The 21454-nt window shown below is 41.9% G+C and overlaps 2 protein-coding genes across 3 annotated transcripts; both read left to right on the top strand.

Moving 5' to 3' along the window:
* The first annotated feature begins 6968 nt into the window (after positions 1 to 6968).
* Positions 6969 to 8305, top strand: LOC104598855 (uncharacterized). Its single transcript, XM_010261105.3, has 3 exons — positions 6969 to 7303; positions 7382 to 7871; positions 8075 to 8305. Exons 1-3 carry the CDS (start codon positions 7208 to 7210, stop codon positions 8173 to 8175), a joined length of 687 nt encoding a protein of 228 aa, XP_010259407.2. The 5' UTR covers positions 6969 to 7207; the 3' UTR covers positions 8176 to 8305.
* A 2227-nt stretch (positions 8306 to 10532) lies between these two features.
* Positions 10533 to 21370, top strand: LOC104598856 (uncharacterized). 2 transcript variants are annotated; one of them, XM_088902173.1, is made up of 4 exons: positions 10533 to 10669; positions 10747 to 10853; positions 19850 to 20241; positions 20320 to 20951. In XM_088902173.1, exons 3-4 carry the CDS (start codon positions 20146 to 20148, stop codon positions 20851 to 20853), a joined length of 630 nt encoding a protein of 209 aa, XP_088758299.1. In that variant the 5' UTR covers positions 10533 to 10669; positions 10747 to 10853; positions 19850 to 20145; the 3' UTR covers positions 20854 to 20951. The 2 variants fall into 2 exon arrangements, with proteins under 2 accessions (XP_088758299.1, XP_010259409.1); XM_010261107.3 differs by lacking the exon at positions 10533 to 10669 and adding an exon at positions 21013 to 21370 and having other exon boundaries at positions 10715 to 10853; positions 20320 to 20809.
* The last annotated feature ends 84 nt before the right edge of the window (positions 21371 to 21454 follow it).

Here is a 21454-nt window from a genome sequence, read left to right as displayed (position 1 = left end):
GCGTACTCCAGATTCACCTCGCTTGACCCGTATAGCATCAGTCCCGCACCGCTTCCTCGCAGATTCGACAAGCCATCTATGTGGAGGATCCAGAGCTCCTCGTCCCATGTCGGTCCAACCCTGACGGGGACCGGTGCCGCATTGGTTAATGCCTCGAAGGTACTGGCAGGCTCAATCAGTTCCGGGGTCAGCGTATTGAACGTGCATTCTGCGATGAAATCGGCCAAGACTTGGGCTTTGATCGTTCGGTGGGGCTCAAACCAGATGTCATATTCATTCAGTTCGATGCACCACTTCGTTAATCTTCCAAACACCTCGGGCTTGAGCAAAATTTGTCTCAAGGGTCTATTGGTGAGGACGATGATAGTGTGGGCCTGGAAGTACGAGCGTAGTTTTCGGGCTGCTATAACCAGCGCGTATTCTAGCTTCTCGATCTCGGGATACCAAGTTTTGGCATCCTGCAAAACTTTACAAATATAGTAGACGGGTCATTGGACATGGTCTACTTCTCTGATCAAAACCGAGCTGACTAACTCGTCACTCGCGGAAAGGTATAGCTTTAACTCATCTCCTTCTTCAGGTCGGGTTAGTAACCAGTGCAGTACTTAGGTACTTTTTTAGCTCATCAAACACAAGCTGGCACTCCTCGGTCCATTCGAAGTACTCATTCTTTTTTATTGCCTTGAAAAAATGCAGGCATCGACCCGCCGACTTAGACATGAACCACCCTAGGGCGGCTACCCGACCAGTCAGCCTTTGGACTTCCTTTATTTTTCGGGGTGCTCTCATATAAAAAATAACTTTAATTTTTTCTAGGTTGGCTTCAATGCCACGTTGGTTCACTATGTAACCTAGGAATTTACCCGACATGACCCCGAAGACACACTTGTTCGGGTTTAATTTCATATTATGCTTTCTTAAAATTTGAAAAACATCATTTAAATCATTTAATAAAAAGTTTGAAAATTGGGTTTTCATGATCATGTCATCAACATAGCATTCCACTTTATTGCCGATCAATGGCTCAAAAACTTTATTTACAAGTCACTGGAATATTGCCCTAGCGTTTTTTAAACCAAAGGGCATAATTTTATAACAGTACAACTCGAGTTCAGTTATAACGCGATCTTGTCCTGGTCAGTAGGGTCCATCCTAATTTGGATGTAGCCGGACTAGGCATCCAGAAAACTCAGCAACTCGTGCCCCGATGTCGCTACTAGGCGGTCAATTTTGGGCAGTGGAAAGCAATATTTCGAGCAGGCTCTATTCAGGTCAAGGTAGTCGACGCACATGCGCCACTTGCCGTGGACCTCTTCACCAGCACCGGGTAGGCGACCCAACTCGGGTAATGGACTTCCCTAATGAAGTCTGTGATGAGGAAGCTTCTCAACCTCCTCATCGACTACCCTCCATCACTCAGGGGCGAGGTTCAATTTTCTTTGTCTTACTGGCCTAAGTAGAGGGTCCACATTAAGTTTGTGAGTTATTATTTTAGGGTCGATTCCAGGAATCTCTGCCACGGTCCAAGCAAATATATCTACATTTTTGGGTAAGAAACTTACAAGTTGCGTTCGGAGCGGTTCACTGGTCAATGCACCGATCTGAAGAGTTTTGGTCGGCTCGGTCTTAGAAACCGGTATGTGGACAATTTCTTCTATCGAGGCAGCTTGCTCCTCTGTATGCTCCACTGGTTGTTCGAGCTTGACGTCCTCCTTCAGTATTTGAGTTGGTCACATCGCATGACCCCCACACCATAATTAGTTGGGAACTTCATCGCTAAGTAATAGGTGGACACTATCGCACGTAGAACGTGTGTAATAGGCCGACCAATGATCGCGTTGAAGGGGGATGGAGTTGCGACCACCAGAAAAAGTGTGCTTGAACCGTACGTCATTCAGTCACGTGCCTGTCTCCACTAGTACTGTGACTCGGCCAAGGGGTCTAACCTCTTCTCCGCTGAACCCTACCAAGGGTGCATCTGTTGGCTTCAGGTTGCTTCGCTGTAACTGCAGCTTACGAAGGTATCCTTGAAGAGGATATCCGTCGAGCTGCTCGAGTCCACTAGAATCCGCTTCACTTCAAAGTCGTTGATTCTGAGTTTCACAACTAAGGCATCATCATGTGGATACTGAATCTCGCGCACATCATCTTCGGTGAAGTAGATAGGTTCTTTGAGCTGAGGTCACTTTGGCGGGTTTTCGCCTTCATGCTCCAACTCACGGACTGATGTCCTCCTTGTTATTGATGTGCACTCCACAATGATGGACCCACCGGTGACCATATTGATCACACCGCGGATTAGTCTCTCCTCTGGTAACTGCCAAGGTGGCTGCTCATTCTACCTACTAGTCTTGCGGGCGTTCCATCTCTGGCCTCCCCGACGATCTCCTTGTCGGTCTACCTGCCCTCTCTCTTCCTGCAGGATGTAATTCTTCAGATACCTGCGGTGGATGAGATCCTCGATCTCGTCACGGAGATTCTTGTAGATCTTCGTGTTGTGCCCGTGATCCCGGTGGAAGTGACTGTAGGCGTTCGGGTTTCTTGTTGTTGGATCTCCCCTTAGACTGGGTGGCCATTTGACGATGGAGGAGTCCTTGAAAGCCATTAAGATCTCTCCTCTCTTTGCGTTAAGGGGGGTGTAGTTAGTTCGCTCTACTTGAGGGGTCCTGGAACGCCGATCTGACTTGTAGCCGCACGAAGGGGACTTCTCGAATGTGGGGATTTGCTTCATTTTTCTGCTTGGGGACTTACTTTTCCTTCTTTTTTGCTTGCCGTTGCTTGTTCCTTTATCTTCTCTCTTCCTCTTTTCACCCAACGGATTGTCAATCTTCTGGTTGATTTCCTCTTCGGTGCCGATGAACTGATCAGCCAACTTGAGGAACTCAGTGATGTTCTTTGGTTTGTTTGCTACCACGTGCCACTTGAACTCTCTATGGGTGATCCCCTTCTTCGCTGCAATGAGGCACACCGCCGGATCGAGGTCTGGTATCTGCAGGCACGTCTCATTGAAGCGCTTGATGTTGCTTCTGATAGACTCTCCTTCCTTCTACACCACTTTCAGAAGACTCTCCTATGACTTCGGGCACTTTTTACTGGTGATGAAGTGTGCTATGAACAGGTTGGGAAACTGAGCCTAGCTCTTGATGGAGCCTGGTGTGAGGTTCCTATACCAGGTCCAAACTATTCCTCTGAATGTGGTGCAGAAGGCCACACACATGAAGGCATCGCTAACCCTAGTGAGGTGCATCTGAGACAGGAAGGCATCCACGTGGTCAGTGGGGTTGAACGACCCATCATACTTGTCTAGAAGGGGGACCTTGAAGTCCTTTGGCATCGGGTCCGCTAGGTTGTTGGGTGACAGGGGGATGGCTGGCTCAGGAGAGCATGCGTAGTCTTCGTCGCTACCGAGCTCACCTCTTCTCTTTCTTTGGTCCGCTCCACTAGCTGACTAGGCCTTGCTCGAGGACTGTTTCTGGCTGAAGAGCGACGAGTCTTGTGACGCTGCTGCTATTGCTTCTTCGCTGGATCGGCATTGGTGTTGCTGACCTCAGTCTGGTCCGGTACCTCGACCCTAGTTCTCTCGCGCTTCTGAACACTATCGCGAGGTGGATTGGGGTTCCTTCTCGCTAACTCCTCCTGGTTATGAAGCCTGCGCTGGTCATGGTGAGGTTTCGAGGGGGCTTGCCTCGAGTTTGCACCCTGGTTTCCGAACTAGTGATCTTCTCTCTATAACCTGTTGTTCTCAGGCCGCGAGGGTTGCGGTTGGTTGGCTCTGTCAAGTTGCTTGACTTCAAGCCTGTCTCCTGAGTTCCCCCTCTAAGAGACCGGGGAAGTGCGCTGCTCGTCCGTTCTGCCTCGTGGTGGAGTCTGGGTCCTAGGAAGTATTGGTACCCTGCGATGTCTCCTCACCCTTGACACTGAGTGGTGTGTCGAGGCGAAACCGGTTGCTGGCTCAGGTGCAAGAGTGGAAATTGGTACTAGTAGAGGAAGTATTGCTGGAATTACTGGACCTGTTGCATCTGGATCTACACCATCCGGACACATTGAATTTGGTCATAGAACTGTGAGTGCCTAACCCCGAGGGGAATCACAGATGGCTCCAGGAAGGCGGTGCCGACCCGGGGAAGCGGGACTCTCACTTGCGGAGTGGTCTGCGACATAGACAATGATGGGACCCCCGAAGCTGTGAGGGGAATGGTAAACTGACCGATACACACCATAGGACCTTGTGGGAGAGTTGATTGCTGATCTCGCCCCCGGTGACGTTAATGTCCATACCTTTCCCGGTGATGCTGGAAGAGTCCATTGAGAGTAAGATAGTGGTTGGAATGACCTTTCAATTAGTTCCCACAAACTGTGCCAAATGATGGAGCACGATATAGATCCTCCTAGTTGGAGGATGATCTGGAACTTGGATGCATGGTGAGCTAGTTTGGTCTGCAAAAACAGTGAAGCTCAGAGAACCCGGGGTGGTTAACCCGGCGAGGTCGCTCCGCTGCTTAAGTTAGTATTGCAATATGAAAGTTGAATGATAAGTGTACTAGTGAGCAAATAATCACGCGTACCTGGGCCCTGGGAGGGTTGTTGCCCTTATATAACTGAACTGCCATGGGTGAGCAAATAATCCGAGATCTTCGGCTTGAGTGGATGAGATCCGTTTTCGCTTTAGTTGGGGACTAACGTGTTAGTTAATGAAGCCTATCATCTCCGCCCGATCTAGGCGGGGAGAGGATAAGGAGAGCCGTTATGCGGCGTGATCCCATGAGGTTCAGAGTCTGCTGGGAAGCTTCTAGAGTTGATTACCTGTCACTTCGGTTCTTGGGCCCCGAACTGGATTAGGTACCGAGGTGCCTCTATGCCGAGGTGGCCGAACACACGAGCTCTAAAAACAGCTTACTAGGCTCCTTTATGTGATATTATTATTAATAATTAATCATTCAATTATTATGATAATAGTTAATGAATTATTAATAATATGTATTATTTAATAGTAGAAAATTATTAATTAATAATTAATGAATTAATTGATTATGAATTGTTATTAATTAATAATATTAAGTATTAATTACTAATTAATTGTTAATTATTAATAATATTTCATTAATTAATTAATAATAGTAATTCATAATTAAGTAATAATTAATTATTATTAATTAATTAATCAATTATTATTATTAATAGTTAATTAATTGTTAATAATAAATATTAATTAATAATAATAAGTATTAATTAATCATAAAAATAATTAATTATTAATTAGTATTTATTGAATAATCATTAATTTATTATTGATTATTATTAATTATTAATAATAATTAATTATTAATAATTTTTAATAATTAATATTAGGTAATATTTTTTTAATATTGTTTATTTATTGAATTATATAGATAAATAAAAATTCTCTTATATGGGGTTAAATTGGACATTTGACATTTTTCAGTATTCAGAACAACATTATCTACATTTAGAGTTGAGAGGAAAGAAAAGTTCACTAATACCAATATACCTCTTAATGTAATTATCACACTTTCAGATGTCAAACTTCAGAGCAAACTAATAGGCCCTTGGAGTACAATTACATACAACTACCACCACGACACTACATCATGATTATTGGTTTTGGGGTTGGACTCAATTTAAATCAAAATTAATTTGGATGGATTGGATGGACCAATAACACATTGAATTAGACCAGCCCAGACTTAATGGTCCAAAATGTTTATGAGATTGGATTGGATCTAGTCCATTCGAAATGGATTTATGGTGGATTGGATTGGACTGAACTAATATTCAATCCATTGATAAAAAAGATAAAGAATAGATGTCAATGGACCAAATTTGTGTTGAAATCAATCAAATTTAAAACCAATTTAAGCATATTGAAGGGTCCGAACATTAAAAATGATCTTAAACTCATCAGATTGAGTTGGACCTGATCCATTTGTAGTAGATTCATATTGGACCAAATTAGATTAGACCGAATCCAACCCAATTGACACCCCGACTTTTGGGAGGGATTCTGCAATTAGAAAGAAGTGGTGATGGCTGAGCATGCATGTTCAGTTGGAGTAACTTCACTCAATAGTCATAAAAATGGCATTTGCTTGTGTGCATTCAGGATTTATACCAAACATAACTTATGCATTTTACATGTAGGGGTAGGGTCTATTGGGAAATGGGGTCACTAAAACTTGGAGAAGAAGCTTTGAGGCATGTCTGAAGACACTGTTTTTTGAACATTATTTGTCCCACTTAGTTTCATTGAATTTGCTGTTGGGTTACAAGCAAATCCATTTACAGGATACAGCAGAGCCTTGGGTGAGAATCTGCAGCCAACAAAGTTGAGGAGTCTCCGGAGAAACCTTCTGTGAGACAGTAGTAGATCGGATTAAGAATGAAAAAGAAAGTGATTTTTTTGAATTTGTGTATGGAATGCTTGATTCACGCTCATTAAATAGTTTTAAAGAGTTATAAAGCAGAGGAAGGTGCCGGTTCAGAGAAAGACACATTGAACAGTCACAATTTCAAACATTGTGACCGTAGAAAAGGTAATTAACAGTTAATGACTGTTAACTTCGAGTTGTGCCTTTTGATCACACTTGATCAAATCATGGCCATTGATCGCATCAATAGTGAACATTGCACCAAAAAGTCAAAGGCAACTCCACACCCAATCAAATCGTGGCGATTGATCATACTAACAGCGAGCAAAGTGTGCCTCATTGCGCTGCACACTGCACGGTAGCAAGTCTCCATACTATCCTCTTTTATATTAAAGAAGTGTAAATCAAGTTAAAACTAGTTTTAATAAAAGAAAATCTATTTTTTAAAACATGTATTCATATGTATTTTGCCATATAATTGACCAATCAAACAATTTAATCTTTAATGAGATTAAAATCCAACAGCTTCCTTCGAAAACGCAAGAAGCTGCTGTGCGGAAGCCCTCCCAAACTGGCACGAAGACCGAACGCTTCCGGTTTTGTAAAAGGAAAATTGAAACTCAATGAGAAGCGTCGGATCAACAAACTTGGGATGGCTGGAAGTTGTTGGCTAACTCGATCCGTTTACTTTGTACGTAGCCAATAAAATCGAGCCACCTCATCTATCATGTGCAGCTCCTTTTAAATCTGGTTCGCTCTCTCGCTGAAAATTATTCAAATATTTTTGAAATCATCCGCAATCGTTTGGGTTTCACGAAGAAATGGCGAAAGAAGCGAATGCAGTTCCCGCCGTGACGAAGAAGTCGAAGTCTAAATCTTCAAAGCTTCCTTCACCTCTCCATCCCCCTTACTTTCAGGTTGGTTTGTCCTTATTTCCTCCACTTCCTCATTTTTCATTTCTCGTTTTTGTCTAATGTTGGGGGTTGTCTTTCCAGATGATTACCGATGCCATATCTTCGCTGAAAGATCGAACGGGTTCGAGCCAATATGCCATTGCTAAGTTCATCGAAGACAAGTACAAAACAGAACTTCCCCCAAATTTCAAGAAGGTTTTGTCTGTGCAGCTGAAAAAATTGTCGAAATCGGAGAGATTGGTGAAGGTCAAGAACTCATTTAAGATCTCTCCGATCGAAAAGGCAAAGTGCTTTGCATTTGAGATCAAACAAAAGCAGAAGAAGAGCAATGCGGAGGGGAAGAGTGGAACGGAGAAGACCGTAAAGAAGAATAAGGGGGTGGAAACAGCGAAGATGAGGGTGTCGAAGAAGCTATCATCAACTCCCACGGGTAAAAGCAAAACATTGATGCCTAAGGGGAAGAATTCGGCGAAATTGGTGAAGACGAAGAGGCTAAGTCAGGTTAAGACTCCCGATGGTCGGAAGAAGATGGTTTCAACACCTAAGAAAAAGGCTTCCATCTCTGTGTCTAGTAAGTCTTCGAAGCCCACTCCTAAGAAAGCTCGGAAGGCCTAAAGATGTATATCCCTTATTCTGATTCCTTTCCTGTAAATGGTTTTAGTAGTGGAATTGGAGTTGGTAATTTATATAGTGGAAGTTTTATCCCTTGGAAATGTTGTTATTGATGGCGGATTTGAATAGGAAATTACTCGTTTTGTCTCTGCAAATTTTCAGGTTGCTTGGGACTGGGTGTTTACTACCGTTTCGTTTATGTTAATGTGTCATGCCTGCTACATCAGCAAATAAACGGTATCGTTAATAAAAATGACAATTAGTGGTCCTGATTTTTAAGAAATTGCTTTTTGTAATAATTAGTTTTCGGATTCGAGAAAGGAGGGATTTCTTAAAAGTGTTAATTTTTTTTTTGTATATTTTTTAATAAAATAAATTAAATCAATCACTTATGAATTGGGCCCATTTGTGGAACGGAATGGTCATCTCTTTTATGATTAATATGTTTATCCGTTGCTCTTATCTCTCATTTATCTTTTTTTTTAGGATAAATTTTTTAAATTACCCTTATAGTTTAGCTAATTGATATTTTTCAATCAATTGAATAATTGTGAAATACTAATAGAAAAATGATATATCGAGTTTGCCCTTCTCTATTTCTCAAAATTCTAAAATAAAATCCAAATGATGGAAATTTCAAAATTATTTTCCTTTTTCGTTCTTCTTCTCTTTCAGATTTGTTGCTCCCAAAGATTTTGTTCTTAGGCGTTTCTCTATTCCCGTTGTCTCCATCTTCTTCTTCCTTTTTTGTGTTATTGAATATTAGGTTTAGTAGACATAAATTCAGAGAGCTACTGTTAACAACAACTGAGTAGCGGGTCTTCTATTTTTTTCAAGAGCTTCTTCTAACCACCACACCCCTTCTGGAAAATTAAAAAAGAAAAAAAGGAACCCTAAATATTTGGCGTTGGTGCGACCTTATTAAGGAAACCACCCAGATATCTGAAGTTGTAGGCGTTGTAGTTGAGAATAGTGTGCATACAGCCATGGGTGGATGTTTTCTGGAATAAATGAACAATGTTTTTAATATGCAAGGAGATTGCTCATTGTATGAAAGGAAATCATACAACTGAGAGATGGGCGAAACTAGAGGCGATCGGGGATGAAGACTTCTTCCAAAAAATCATTTTGTCATATGTGACATAAAGTTAATGACACGGGAAAGGTAGAGTAAGGGTAGTTTAAGGTAATATGTAAACATGATGGATAGAGTAACAGTAGTTTGAGATAATATGTAAATTGGAATGATGGAGTAGTCAATTAGTTAAACCATTAGGGTAATTTAAGAATTTTTCCCTTTTTTATATTGTCATCTTAATTAGTAATATTTTCCCATGGCAAATGATGATCATTTTCGACCTTGCCAGCCCTTCCTTCAAATTTATAGGCTCGGTCTAGTTTTGAGTACGTGTCCTAGCTGAATTTGGTAATTGCAATCACTTATTCGGAACTTTATTATAAAAAATATACAAATTTTTTAAACAACAAAAAAATTAGAGAATTTAAAGTAGGTTTACCTTGAAGGGGCTGAAGGTTTGGGCTAGCATTTTTGTGAAGTGAAAAATTGGCCATCACTCGGTAGTTTGGAAAGGTTTGGGTTAGCATCAACAATTTACCCTATATAATGTTAGGGCAAATATCTTAAACTACCCTATTGTTTAGCTAATTGACTAACTTTACCTTTACTATTTATATATCATCTTAAAATACCCTTACTATTTTTTAAAATTGAGTAATTATTCCCCTACCGCTAGGGTTCCATCATAATCCATTCACATGTCACACCACATGGCTGTTATATTTTGAAAAAATAATAGTAATACCCTTGTCTTCGTCCCTGATGCCGGTGCTTTTTGTTTGAAATGTGAGTGGTGTATTAGTGCTTGTTGTCTGAAAATTGGTTTAAGGAGCTAGGTATATAAATGATTTTTTTGGGGATAATAGCATATAAGGGCAACTTTTAAGCCTTAATATCAGTAAAAGTAATATTTAAAAAAAAATTAAAAAATACAGTAACTTTTGAAAAATAATATCAATAAAGGGCAAAATCGTTGTTCATCTTCTTCTTCTTGCAGTCTATTCACCAGTGCCGTCTCTCGCCGCTGCCCATCGTTGCCTCCGCCTGTCTCTGGCCACCTCCGCTTCCGCTTCTCTTAACGTTGCCAGAGGTGGGCGGAGGCAGAGGCGGCGGAGGTGACACTGGTGGTTATTTCTCTACCCAAAGCCGCCACCAGCGCCGCTGCTGGCTCTGTCTCCACCCACCTCCGGCAACATAGGTGGGCGGAAGTGGCGGTGTTGGGCAAAGAAATAACCACCAACACCCTCGCTGCCGTTGCCTCCGCCCACCTCCATCAACGTTGCCGGAGGCGGAGGTGGAGGTGGGCGGAAGCATTGCCGGAGGCGATGGACGGCGGCGCTGGTGAATAGACTGCAAGAAGATCTGCCCTTTTTTGATATTATTTTTCAAAAGGTACCCTATTTTTAAAATGTATTACTTTATTGGAGCCCAAAAATTGCCCTTACATGCTATTATCCCTTTTTTTGTGATATTAGAGCCCAAAAGTTGCCATTTTTTTCCTAGTTTTTCTCAAAAATAAAAAAAATAAAAACTTTCGATCTCCCTCCCATTTTGGTTCGCCTCCACCGAACCCTAGGCTAGCCCATCCATTGGCGATCTCACTCCACATCGGCGTCCGTGAATGCGGAAGCCATCCGCGGTGAGAGGGAAATTTGCCGGTGGTCATCATTGTATTTTTGGTGCGTTCTCTTCTTCTTCTCATATCCTCATATTATTGTTGTTTTTGTCAACGATTCTAAGAACTATTGCTCCGAAGCCGGCAGCAGAACAAACATACTCTGCCCAAGCCCTACCCTGTTACCAAAACATCGGCGAACAACACCAGCCGACGTCTGGCGGCGAAAACTTAACCAGCGACCAACGGTAAGCTCCTCCTACTATTCTTCCTCTTTTGCTTCTTCCCTGCAAGCTCCTCTTCCCCCTCTGTATTCCTTGTTACATATTTACTTGTTTATGTTGCGGGTGTGTGGAGTATGGTTTTGGACATTAAAGCATAGGCTACTTGGTCTTAGAAAGCTGAGGGACCTTGGTTTCTTAGATCTTTGTTTATAGAGGAAATAGTTGTATCTTCCAAGCTGAATTGCCCGTTCATCTGGGTTTGCAGGTCTGCCAAGAACTTGGCAGATAATCGAGAAATACTGTAACTTCCGTTAGAGTAACTTGGCAGGTCTGCCAATCTAACTTGTAATTCACATCTCCGAGACGAAGGGAAGGAAATACTGTAACTTCCATTAGAGTAACTGTCTTGGAGAAACTTCTGATACCTCCGTTTTTCTCCTGACAGAAACGATTACAGAGATGATGACAGCGACGGAGGACAAAGAACGTCCAAATCTACGCGGCGTACGGGCAATAGACGTTAGAAAGCGAAACCCGAAACTGTCAAGTGGAACAAGAGGTGGAGAAGAGGTTGATTTTTCCGCCGAAGTCGAAAGCAGATTCGATTATGACATGGCTCGAATCAAATAAAAACCAGTCGAACTAGGAGGTTTTGGACTTGGAAGCCTTGAACCCACAATTTCAGGGTAAACAAATCAAATGCTTACATTCAAGTAAGCATTACAGGCTTACAGCTCAACAAAATGAAACCTAAAACAGGGTATTATGAGTTGCTAAGGGATCTTCAACCTGTGGAAGGTCCTGTGACTACTGACTGCTGGTGTGAGCTACTAAGGGATCTTCTATCTGTTTGAGAAGAGGAGCAAAAATAACATGAAGAAGAAGAATAAGGGATATTGGAATCTTTGGAGAGATTGGAGAGTTCCTTCCGGAATGCTGGAGTTCTTGCCGCCGTTCAACAGTCATGGAGACAGGTGTGTGGTGAGTGGCCGGCGAGATGCTTGGGTTAGGACTCGGAGGAGAGGATGACAAGAAATGGGGAGAGTTGAAGTGACCTTAAAATTTTGAAAGAAAACTTTCGATTTTCGTCCTTTTGTGTCCGGTTCAACCGGATCCGTTAAACTAACGGGTAAAGGTCCGTTAACGGTATATTTTGCTTGCATAAGCCAACATGTCTCCTCTAATTGGTGGGTTCATAAGTTCAGTGCACCCAGGCATGCATAGAACGCGGACTCCTGCAAAAGAGGCTAGTTCACTATTTATCTTGACTAAGACATACGTTGGGTCTCAGCAACAATCTTTTCAACAACTCTGTAGCACCGTTTTTTCACGACGATAACATAGTTACGGAACTGACTACTGAGGAAGTCTAGACCTAGGAAAAACCATTGTCAGTCCCTGGAACTGCAGTGAAAACACCACTGTTAATCCCAGTTGAAAATTCGGGGTTTGGCTTTGATTGAAAACTTGGGGATTTTTGAAGGGAATCCCTGTTTTTTCTCCCTTTCTTTGCAACGATCCACTGCTCACAATCCATTGCCACCACACTACTCCTTCCTACGTTAGTAGTCCGGCATCACTTTTCATCTTCACCAAAAAGCACCTATTCATCACGTTGGCCTCAAAGGGCGACCCCTTGTTCTACTGCTACACGAGAACCCTCGGAAGAAGGAGCCCCGATGGATCACCTTACTTCCCTCATCTTCAAAGCTCTCTGCCACGCTGACCCTTGCATTGAGCGAGAAAGCAAAATATATACCAGTTGTTAACCTAGCTGCCAACAACATCCTGTTCATTATTTCTCGTTCTAGTCTAGTGTGGTTCCGACAACCAGTTGTCGGCGTAGGTCAGGTATACGATAGGGGCACGAAACCAGTTTCAGCGGTTGAAGCCTATCCAGATGGTGAGTTTGCTGGAAGACATAGCAGGCCGACGACGATAGCCAAGGCCAACGAGTATGACCTCATCGGTGCGTCAAATGCACATGTCGACCACATCCTATATGACCTCATCATCTATTTGCTGCGGCTCCGACAGGGCTTTGGTGCTTGCCAGAGAAATGGCCGCCGCTTTTATTGCTGAGACCCATCGTCTGTTTGCTGCGACTCCGACGGGGATTCGGTGTTCGCCAGAGAAATGACTCCCGCTTTTGTTGCTGAGACCCAACGTCTGTTTGCTGCGAGTTCGGCAAGGATCCGGTGAGCAGACCGTCCGCCACCGGGGTTGCAGTGCACTAATGGTAGTTGCAGAAGGGTATCATATATAGGCAGGGGCGGAGCTTGGGGGCATATAGCTTGGAGAGATTGATGAAAATTTTCATCAAATTGGTTTTATTTTGAAATTTTGAAATAAAATAAAGGACAAATTTGACATTTTCTAAGGATGAAGACAATTGTAAGACACAGGGCCTTTAAGACACTTTAAGACAATATATCAACCATAAGGGTAAAGTTTAACAATTAGCTAAACAGTAGTGTAATTTAAGAAATTTGCCCATAATGTTATCTATAATACTTGTTTTGGTTTTTGGTGCAGGTGTTAAAACTTTATTCTAATAAATATCAACTTATGTCAATACATTTTATTTGTACATGTGCCCATTAGGTTGCGATTGGAATTGGTGTAAAAGTTTATATTGGTTTGATTTTGTTGGTATTTAGAAGGAGTGTACATGATTGACGTAAAACTCTCATCTTGTTCATTTTTGCATGAGCTTCGATGGAGTGGAGTTTTATGTCGTGAATTGATGTAAAATATCATCAAATATAAAATTTTACATTGATCGATGTAAAATATCGATAAAATCGATGTAAAACTTTACACTGATTATATCACGCTTTTCAAAAATACAATAATCACTTCTTCACGGTTTAGTATAAAACGTCATCGATGTAAATTGGTATACTTTTATACCGATACCAAACGCAACCTTATAGATTGACACCCCATGTGACATGCATATCTTAGTGCATTGGAAACATCTCCTTATGCCTCTTAGGAGAATTCAAATCAGCCCCCCACCAGATTGCCCCCTACAACGTCCCACAACACATCATTGCCTTGTATTGTGAACATCTCCTAATGATGACATCATCATTGGGAAATGTTCTCAATACACAATAGGGATGTGCTAACATTTTGAGGGGCAATCTTGTGGGGGGCGGATTTGCTCTCCTCTTGCGAATTCATCCCTTGCACTAGTTATTTATATATTATATATGTGATGTAGGACTTGAAACTAGTGTTTAAGACTTGGACCAGACCAGATAGTCGAACCGTGTGACTTAGAAATTAGAGGTTGTTCTAGTTTTTCAGAAATGTTGGTCAAGAGGGAGATGTTGTCAACGCATGTTGATATGCGCATTTGGGGTGCACTCTATGGGGGTGTCGTTCTGAACTCTTTGGACTCGTTTGACTACCACTAATACGTACATTGTGAAACAAATGTAAACACAAACCAAAACCTCCTCTAATTGTGGGGGTTTGAAATTTAATTGTTGAATATCTGGAGGAGTGGAGAATATTTCTATGAGTTTGAGGATTTGGATTGGTGGTGATTGGTGAGACTCAACCATTACTATCCCACAAATTTCTGAATGGCAGTCAACGAGTGAACTTTGGTGTGGAAGGGTCTACTAATTGTGATATTGTTCTTTGCTTTCTAAGTTATTCAGTTCATGGTTTGGAAAAAGGGTGGTATGGTTGGTATTGAACTATCTTTTTTAGAGTGATAATGCATTTATGGAGGCCAACTCACTATTGCCTCAGGGTTGCGAGTTCAGCTTCGATAAGGGCAAAGCCCGTTTCAACAGCCCGATGATTATATTGATCGCACTGCGGATTAGTCTCTCCTTTTGTAACTGCCGAGGTGGCTTCTCATTCTACCTACTAGTCTTGGGGGCGTTCCTTTTCTGGTCTCCCAAACGATCTCCCTGTCGGTCTACCTGCCCTCTCTCTTCCTGCAGGATGTAATTCTTTAAATACCTGTGGTGGATGAGCTCCTCGATCTCGTCGTGGAGATTCCTGTAGATCTCCGTGTTGTGCCTGTGATCCCGGTGGAAGTGGCAGTAGGCGTTCGGGTTTCTTGTTGTTGGATCTCCCCTTAGCCTGGGTGGCCATTTGACGAAGGAGGAGTCCTTGATAGCCATTAGGATCTCTCCTATCTTTGCGTTAAGGGGGGTGTAGTTAGTTCGCTCTACTAGAGGGGTCCTGGAACGCCGATCTGACTTGTAGCCGCGCGAGGGGGACTTCTCGAATGTGGGGATTTGCTTCTTTTTCTGCTCGGGGACTTATTTTTCTTTCTTTTTTGCTTGTTGTTGCTTGTCCCTTTGTCTTCTCTCTTCCTCTTTTCACCCAGTGGATTGTCAATCTTTTGGTTGATTTCCTCTTCGGTGCCGATGAATTGATCAACCAACTTGAGGAACTCGGTGATGTTCTTCAGTTTGCCTGCTACCACGTGCCACTTGAACTCTCTATGGGTGATCCCCTTCTTCGCTACAGTGAGGTGCACCGCTGGATCGAGGTTCGGTTTCTGCAGGCACGTCTCATTGAAGCGCTTGATATAGTTTCTGATAGACTCTCCTTCCTTCTACACCATGTTCAGAAGGCTCTCCTGTGACTTCGGTTTGCAAAATGAGCCTAGCTCTTGATGGAGCCTAGCTCTTTTTTTGCTTGCTATTGCTTGTCCCTTCGTCTTCTCTCTTCCTCTTTTCACCTAGCGGATTGTCAATCTTCTGGTTGATTTCCTCTTCGGTGCCGATGAACTGATCAACCAACTTGAGGAATTCAGTGATGTTCTTTGGTTTGTTTGCTACCACTTGCCACTTGAACTCTCTGTGGGTGATCCCCTTCTTCGCTGCAGTGTGGCACACCGCCGGATCGAGGTCTGGTATCTGCAAGCACGTCTCATTGAAGCGCTTGATGTTGCTTCTGATAGACTCTCCTTCCTTCTACACCACTTTCAGAAGACTCTCCTATGACTTCGGGCACTTTTTACTGGTGATGAAGTGTGCTATGAACAGGTTGGGAAACTGAGCCTAGCTCTTGATGGAGCTTGGTGTGAGGTTCCTATACCAGGTCCGAACTACTCCTCTGAATGTGGTGCAGAAGGCCACACACATGCAGGCATCGTCAACCCTACCGAGGTGCATCTGAGACTGGAAGGCATCCACGTGGTCAGTGGGGTCGAACGACCCATCATACTTGTCTAGAAGGGGGACCTTGAAGTCCTTTGGTATCGGGTCCACTAGGTGCTTGGGTGACAGGTGGGATGGCTGGCTCAGGAGAGCAAGCGTAGTCTTCGTCACCACCGAGCTCACCTCTTCTCTTTCTTTGGTCCGCTCCACTGGCTGACTAGGCCTTGTTTGAGGACTGTTTCTGGCTGAAGATCGATGAGTCTTGCGACGCTGCCGCTATTTCTTCTTCGCTGGATCGGCATTGGTGTTGCTGACCTCAGTCTGGTCTAGTACCTCGACCCTGGTTCTCTCGTACTGCCGAACACTATCGCGAGGTGGATTGGGGTTCCTTCTCGCTAACTCCTCCTGGTTATGAAGCCTGCGCTGGTCATGGTGAGGCACCAAGGGGGCTTGCCTCGAGTCTACGCCCTGGGCTCTGAATTGATGATCTTTTCTTTGTAACCTGTCGTTCTCAGGCCGCGAGTGTTGCGGATGGTTGGCTCTGTCAAGCTACTTGACTTCAAGCCTGTCTCCTGAGTTCCCCCTCTGAGAGACCGGGGAAGTGCGTTGCCCGTCCGTCTTGCCTCGTGGTGGAGTCTGGTTCCTGGGAAGTATTGATACCTACGATGTCTCCTCACCCCGATGGGGAGATTGATGGACATCCTACACGGATCTATGCGGGCTTCGATTCCACCCCTTACATTGAGTGGTATTTCGAGGCAGAACCGGTTGTTGGCTCGAGTGCAGGAGTGGAAATTGGTACTAGTAGAGAAAGTATTGCTGAAATTACTGGACTTGTTGCATCTGGATCTGCACTGTCCAGACACATTGAATTTGGTCATAGAACTGAGAGTGCCTGACCCCAAGGGGAATCACAGATGGCTCTAAGAAGGCGGTGCCCACCCGGGGGAGCAGGACACTCACTTGCGGGGTGGTCTGCGACATAGACAATGATGGGACCCCCGAAGCTATGAGGGGAATGGTAAACTGACCGGTACACACCATAGGACCTTGAGGGAGAGTTGATTGTTGATCTTGCCCCCCGGTGACGTTAATGTTGATACCTTTCCCGATGTTGCTGGAAGAGTCCATTGAGAGTAAGATAGAGGTTGGACTGATCTTTCAATCAGTTCCCACAAACTGTGCCAAATGATGGAGCACGATCTGGATGCTCCTAGCTGGAGGATGATTTTTAACTTGGATGCGTGGTGAGCTGGTTCGGTCTGCAAAACAGTGAAGCTCAGAGAACCCGGGGTGGTTAACCCGGCGAGGTCGCTCCGCTACTTAAGTTTGTATTGCAATCTGAAAGTTGAATGATAAGTGTACTAGTGAGCAAATAATCACGTGTACCTGGGCCCTGGAAGGGTTGTTGCCCTTATATAACTGAATTGCCATGGGTTTCACGAAACGGTTTCGAGATCTTCGGCCTGAGTTGATGATATCCGTTTTCATTTTAGTTGGGGACTAACATGTTAGTTAATGAAGTCTATCATCTCCGCCCAATCCAGGCGGGGAGAGGATAAGGACAACCGTTATGTGGCGTGATCCCATGAGGTTCGGAGTCCGTTGGGAAGTTTCTAGAGTTATTTTTGTCATTTCGGTTCTTGGGCCCCGAACTGGATTAGGTACCGAGGTGCCTTTATGCCAAGGTGACTGAACACCCGAGCTCTAAAAACAGCTGAGTAGGCTGATCTTGCTAAGTTGTCATATTTCGGGCAGATCGCGTCCCCATGACCTTTACTTATTAGGTCGTGCCAAATTACCCCTCATCAATTGCCCCCCACTCCTCGTGTTAGGGGTCCTGACCCGGCGTGGGGAGTTCATGACTAGCCCAAGTGGATTTGGCAAAAGTTTATGTGATGTTATTATTAATAATTAATCAATCAATTATTATGATAATAGTTAATGAATTATTAATAATATGCATTATTTAATTGTAGAAATTATCAATTAATAATTAATGATTATGATTAATTATTAATTATTAGTATTAAGTATTAATTATTAATTAATTGTTAATTATTAAATATATTTCATTAATTAATTAATAATAGTAATTCATAATTAAGTAATAATTAATTATTATTACTTATTATAATTAATTAATCAATGATTATTAATAATAGTTAATTAATTTTTAATAATAAATATTAATTAATAATAATAATTATTAATTATTAATTGGTAATTAATGAATAATCATTAATTTATTATTTATTATTAATAATTTTTAATAATTAATATTAGGTAATATTTTTTATAATATTTTTATAATATTGTTTATTTATTGAATTATATAGATAAATATAAATTCTCTTATATGGGGTTAAATTGGACATTTGACATTTTTCAGAATTCAGAACAACATTATCTACATTTAGAGTTCAGAGGAAAAAAAAGTTCACTAATACCAATTAGTGAACGAACAGGTCCTTAGAGTACAATTACATACAACTACCACCACGTTACTACATCATGATGATTGGTTTTGGGGTTGGACTCAATTTAAATCAAAATCAATTTGGATGGATTGGATGGACCAATAACACATTGAATTAGACCAGTCCAGACTTAATGATCCAAAATGTTTATGAGATTGAATTGTATCTAGTCCATTAGAAATGGATTTATGGTGGATTGGATTGGATTGAACTAATATTCAATCCCTTGATAAAAAGATAAAGAATAGATGTCAATGGACCAAATTTGTGTTGAAATCAATCAAATTTAAAACCAATTTAAGCATATTGATGGGTCCGAACATTAAAAATGGCCTAGTCCAAAATGATCTTAAACTCATTAGATTGAGTTGGACCCGATCCATTTGTAATAGACTCATATTGGACCAAATTAGATTAGACCGAATCCAACCCAATTGATACCCCGACTTTTGGGAGGGATTCTGCAATTAGAAAGAAGCGGCGATGGCTGAGCATGCATGTTCAGTTGGAGTAACTTCACTCAATAGTCATAAAAATGGCATTTTCTTGTGTGCATTCAGGATTTATACCAAACATAACTTATGCATTTTACATGGTGGGGTAGGGTTTGTTGGGAAATGGGGCACTAAAACTTGGAAGAGAAGTTTTGCGGCACGTCTGAAGACATTGTCTTTAGAACATTATTTGTTCCACTCAGTTTCATTGAGTTTGCTGTTGGGTTAGTAGCAAATTCATTCCTAGGATACAACGGAGCTTTGGGAGAGAATCTGCAACTAACAAAGTTGAGGAGTTTCTTGAGAAACCTTGTATGAGATAGTAGTAGACCAGACTAAGAATGAAAAAGAAAGTGATTTTCTCGAAATTGTGTATGGAATGCTTGATTCACGCTGATTAAATAGTTTCTAAAGAGTTATAAAGCAGAGGAAGGTGCCGGTTCAGGGAAAGACATTTTGAACAATCACAATTTCAAACATTGTGACTGTAGAAAAGATAATTAACAGCTAATGACGGTTAAGTTTGAATTGTAACTCTTGATCACACTCGATCAAGTAATGGGCATTGATCGCATCAACAGTGAACATTGCACCAAAAAGCCAAAGCGAACTCCACACCCAATCAAATCGTGCCCATCAATCATACTAACGGCGAGCAAAGTGTGCCTCATTGCCCTGCACACACACACACATTGTACGGTAACAGGTCTCCATACTCTCCTCTTTTATACTAAAGAATTGTAAATCAGCTCCTATTAAAAAACCCATAAAACTTTTTGTAATTTTACAATGGAACAAGTTAAAACTAGGTTTAATAAAAGAAAAGCTATTTTTCAAAACATGTGTTCATATTTATTTTGTCATATAATTGACCAATCAAACGATTTAATCTTTAATGAGAAATCCAATAGGGTTCCTTCGGAAACGCAAGAAGCTGCTGTGCGGAAGCCCTCCCAAACGGGCACGAAGACTGAAAGCTTCCGGTTTTGTAAAAGGAAAATTGAAACTCAATGAGAAGCGTCGGATCAACAAACTTGGGATGGCTGGAAGTTGTTGGCTAGCTCGATCCGTTTACTTTGTACGTAGCCAATAAAATCGAGCCACCTCATTTATCATTGCAGCTCCTTTTAAATCTGGTTCGCTCTCTGGCTGAAAATTATTCAAATATTTTTGAAATCATCCGCAATCGTTTGGGTTTCACGAAGAAATGGCGAAAGAAGCGAGTGCAGTTCCCGCCGTGACGAAGAAGTCGAAGTCTAAATCTTCAAAGCTCCCTTCACCTCTCCATCCCCCTTACTTTCAGGTTGTTTTCTCCTTATTTCCTCCACTTCCTCATTTTTCATTTCTCGTTTTTGTCTAATGTTGGGGGTTGTCTTTCCAGATGATTACCGAAGCCATATCTTCGCTGAAAGATCGAACGGGTTCGAGCCAATATGCCATTGCTAAGTTCATCGAAGACAAGTACAAAACAGAACTTTCCCCAAATTTTAAGAAGGTGTTGTCTGTGCAGCTGAAAAAATTCTTGAAATCGGAGAGGTTGGTGAAGGTCAAGAACTCATTTAAGATCTCTCCGATCGAAAAGGCAAAGTGCTTTGCATTTGAGATCAAACAAAAGCAGAAGAAGAGCAATGCGGAGGGGAAGAGTGGAACGGAGAAGACCGTAAAGAAGAATAAGGGGGTGGAAACAGCGAAGATGAGGGTGTCGAAGAAGCTATCATCAACTCCCACGGGTAAAAGCAAAACATTGATGCCTAAGGGGAAGAATTCGGCGAAATTGGTGAAGACGAAGGGGCTAAGTCAGGTTAAGACTCCCGATGGTCGGAAGAAGAAGGTTTCAACACCTAAGAAAAAGGCTTCCATCTCTGTGTCTAGTAAGTCTTCGAAGCCCACTCCTAAGAAAGCTCGGAAGGCCTAAAGATGTATATCCCTTATTCTGATTCCTTTCCTGTAAATGGTTTTAGTAGTGGAATTGGAGTTGGTAATTTATATAGTGGAAGTTTTATCCCTTGGAAATGTTATTATTGATGGCGGATTTGAATAGGAAATTACTCGTTTTGTCTCTGCAAATTTTCAGGTTGCTTGGGACTGGGTGTTTACTACCGTTTCGTTTATGTTAATGTGTCATGCCTGCTACATCAGCAAATAAACGGTATCGTTAATAAAAATGACAATTAGTGGTCCTGATTTTTAAGAAATTGCTTTTTGTAATAATTTCAATACTCCATTCAAATAAGCACTTCTCAATTGCCTTATCAATGGCTTCACTTTTATGACTAGAAATTTGACAAAAGTTTAATATTCTTTAGTTCAATTTCCAATCATTATTAACAAAATGAGTCGTTAGATACATATATTTGATTCTTTGTAAGAATTGCTTTGTATCAGTGCTTAGGCAAATCCTTCTGCAATTAGTCTCAAAAAACTTTTTAGATTCAACCTTTCTTTCACAAATATTTCATAGCAATCTCATGTTATTCATGAAGGAACATAGAACCTTGGTTGCATATTACTACAGA

The sequence above is a fragment of the Nelumbo nucifera genome, chromosome 3 (assembly GCF_055504915.1).
Source record: "Nelumbo nucifera cultivar China Antique chromosome 3, China Antique-T2T, whole genome shotgun sequence".
In the NCBI taxonomy this organism is placed as follows: domain Eukaryota; kingdom Viridiplantae; phylum Streptophyta; class Magnoliopsida; order Proteales; family Nelumbonaceae; genus Nelumbo; species Nelumbo nucifera.
Note: the sequence above shows the minus strand (reverse complement) of the source record. Positions and strands in the feature narration are given on the sequence as shown.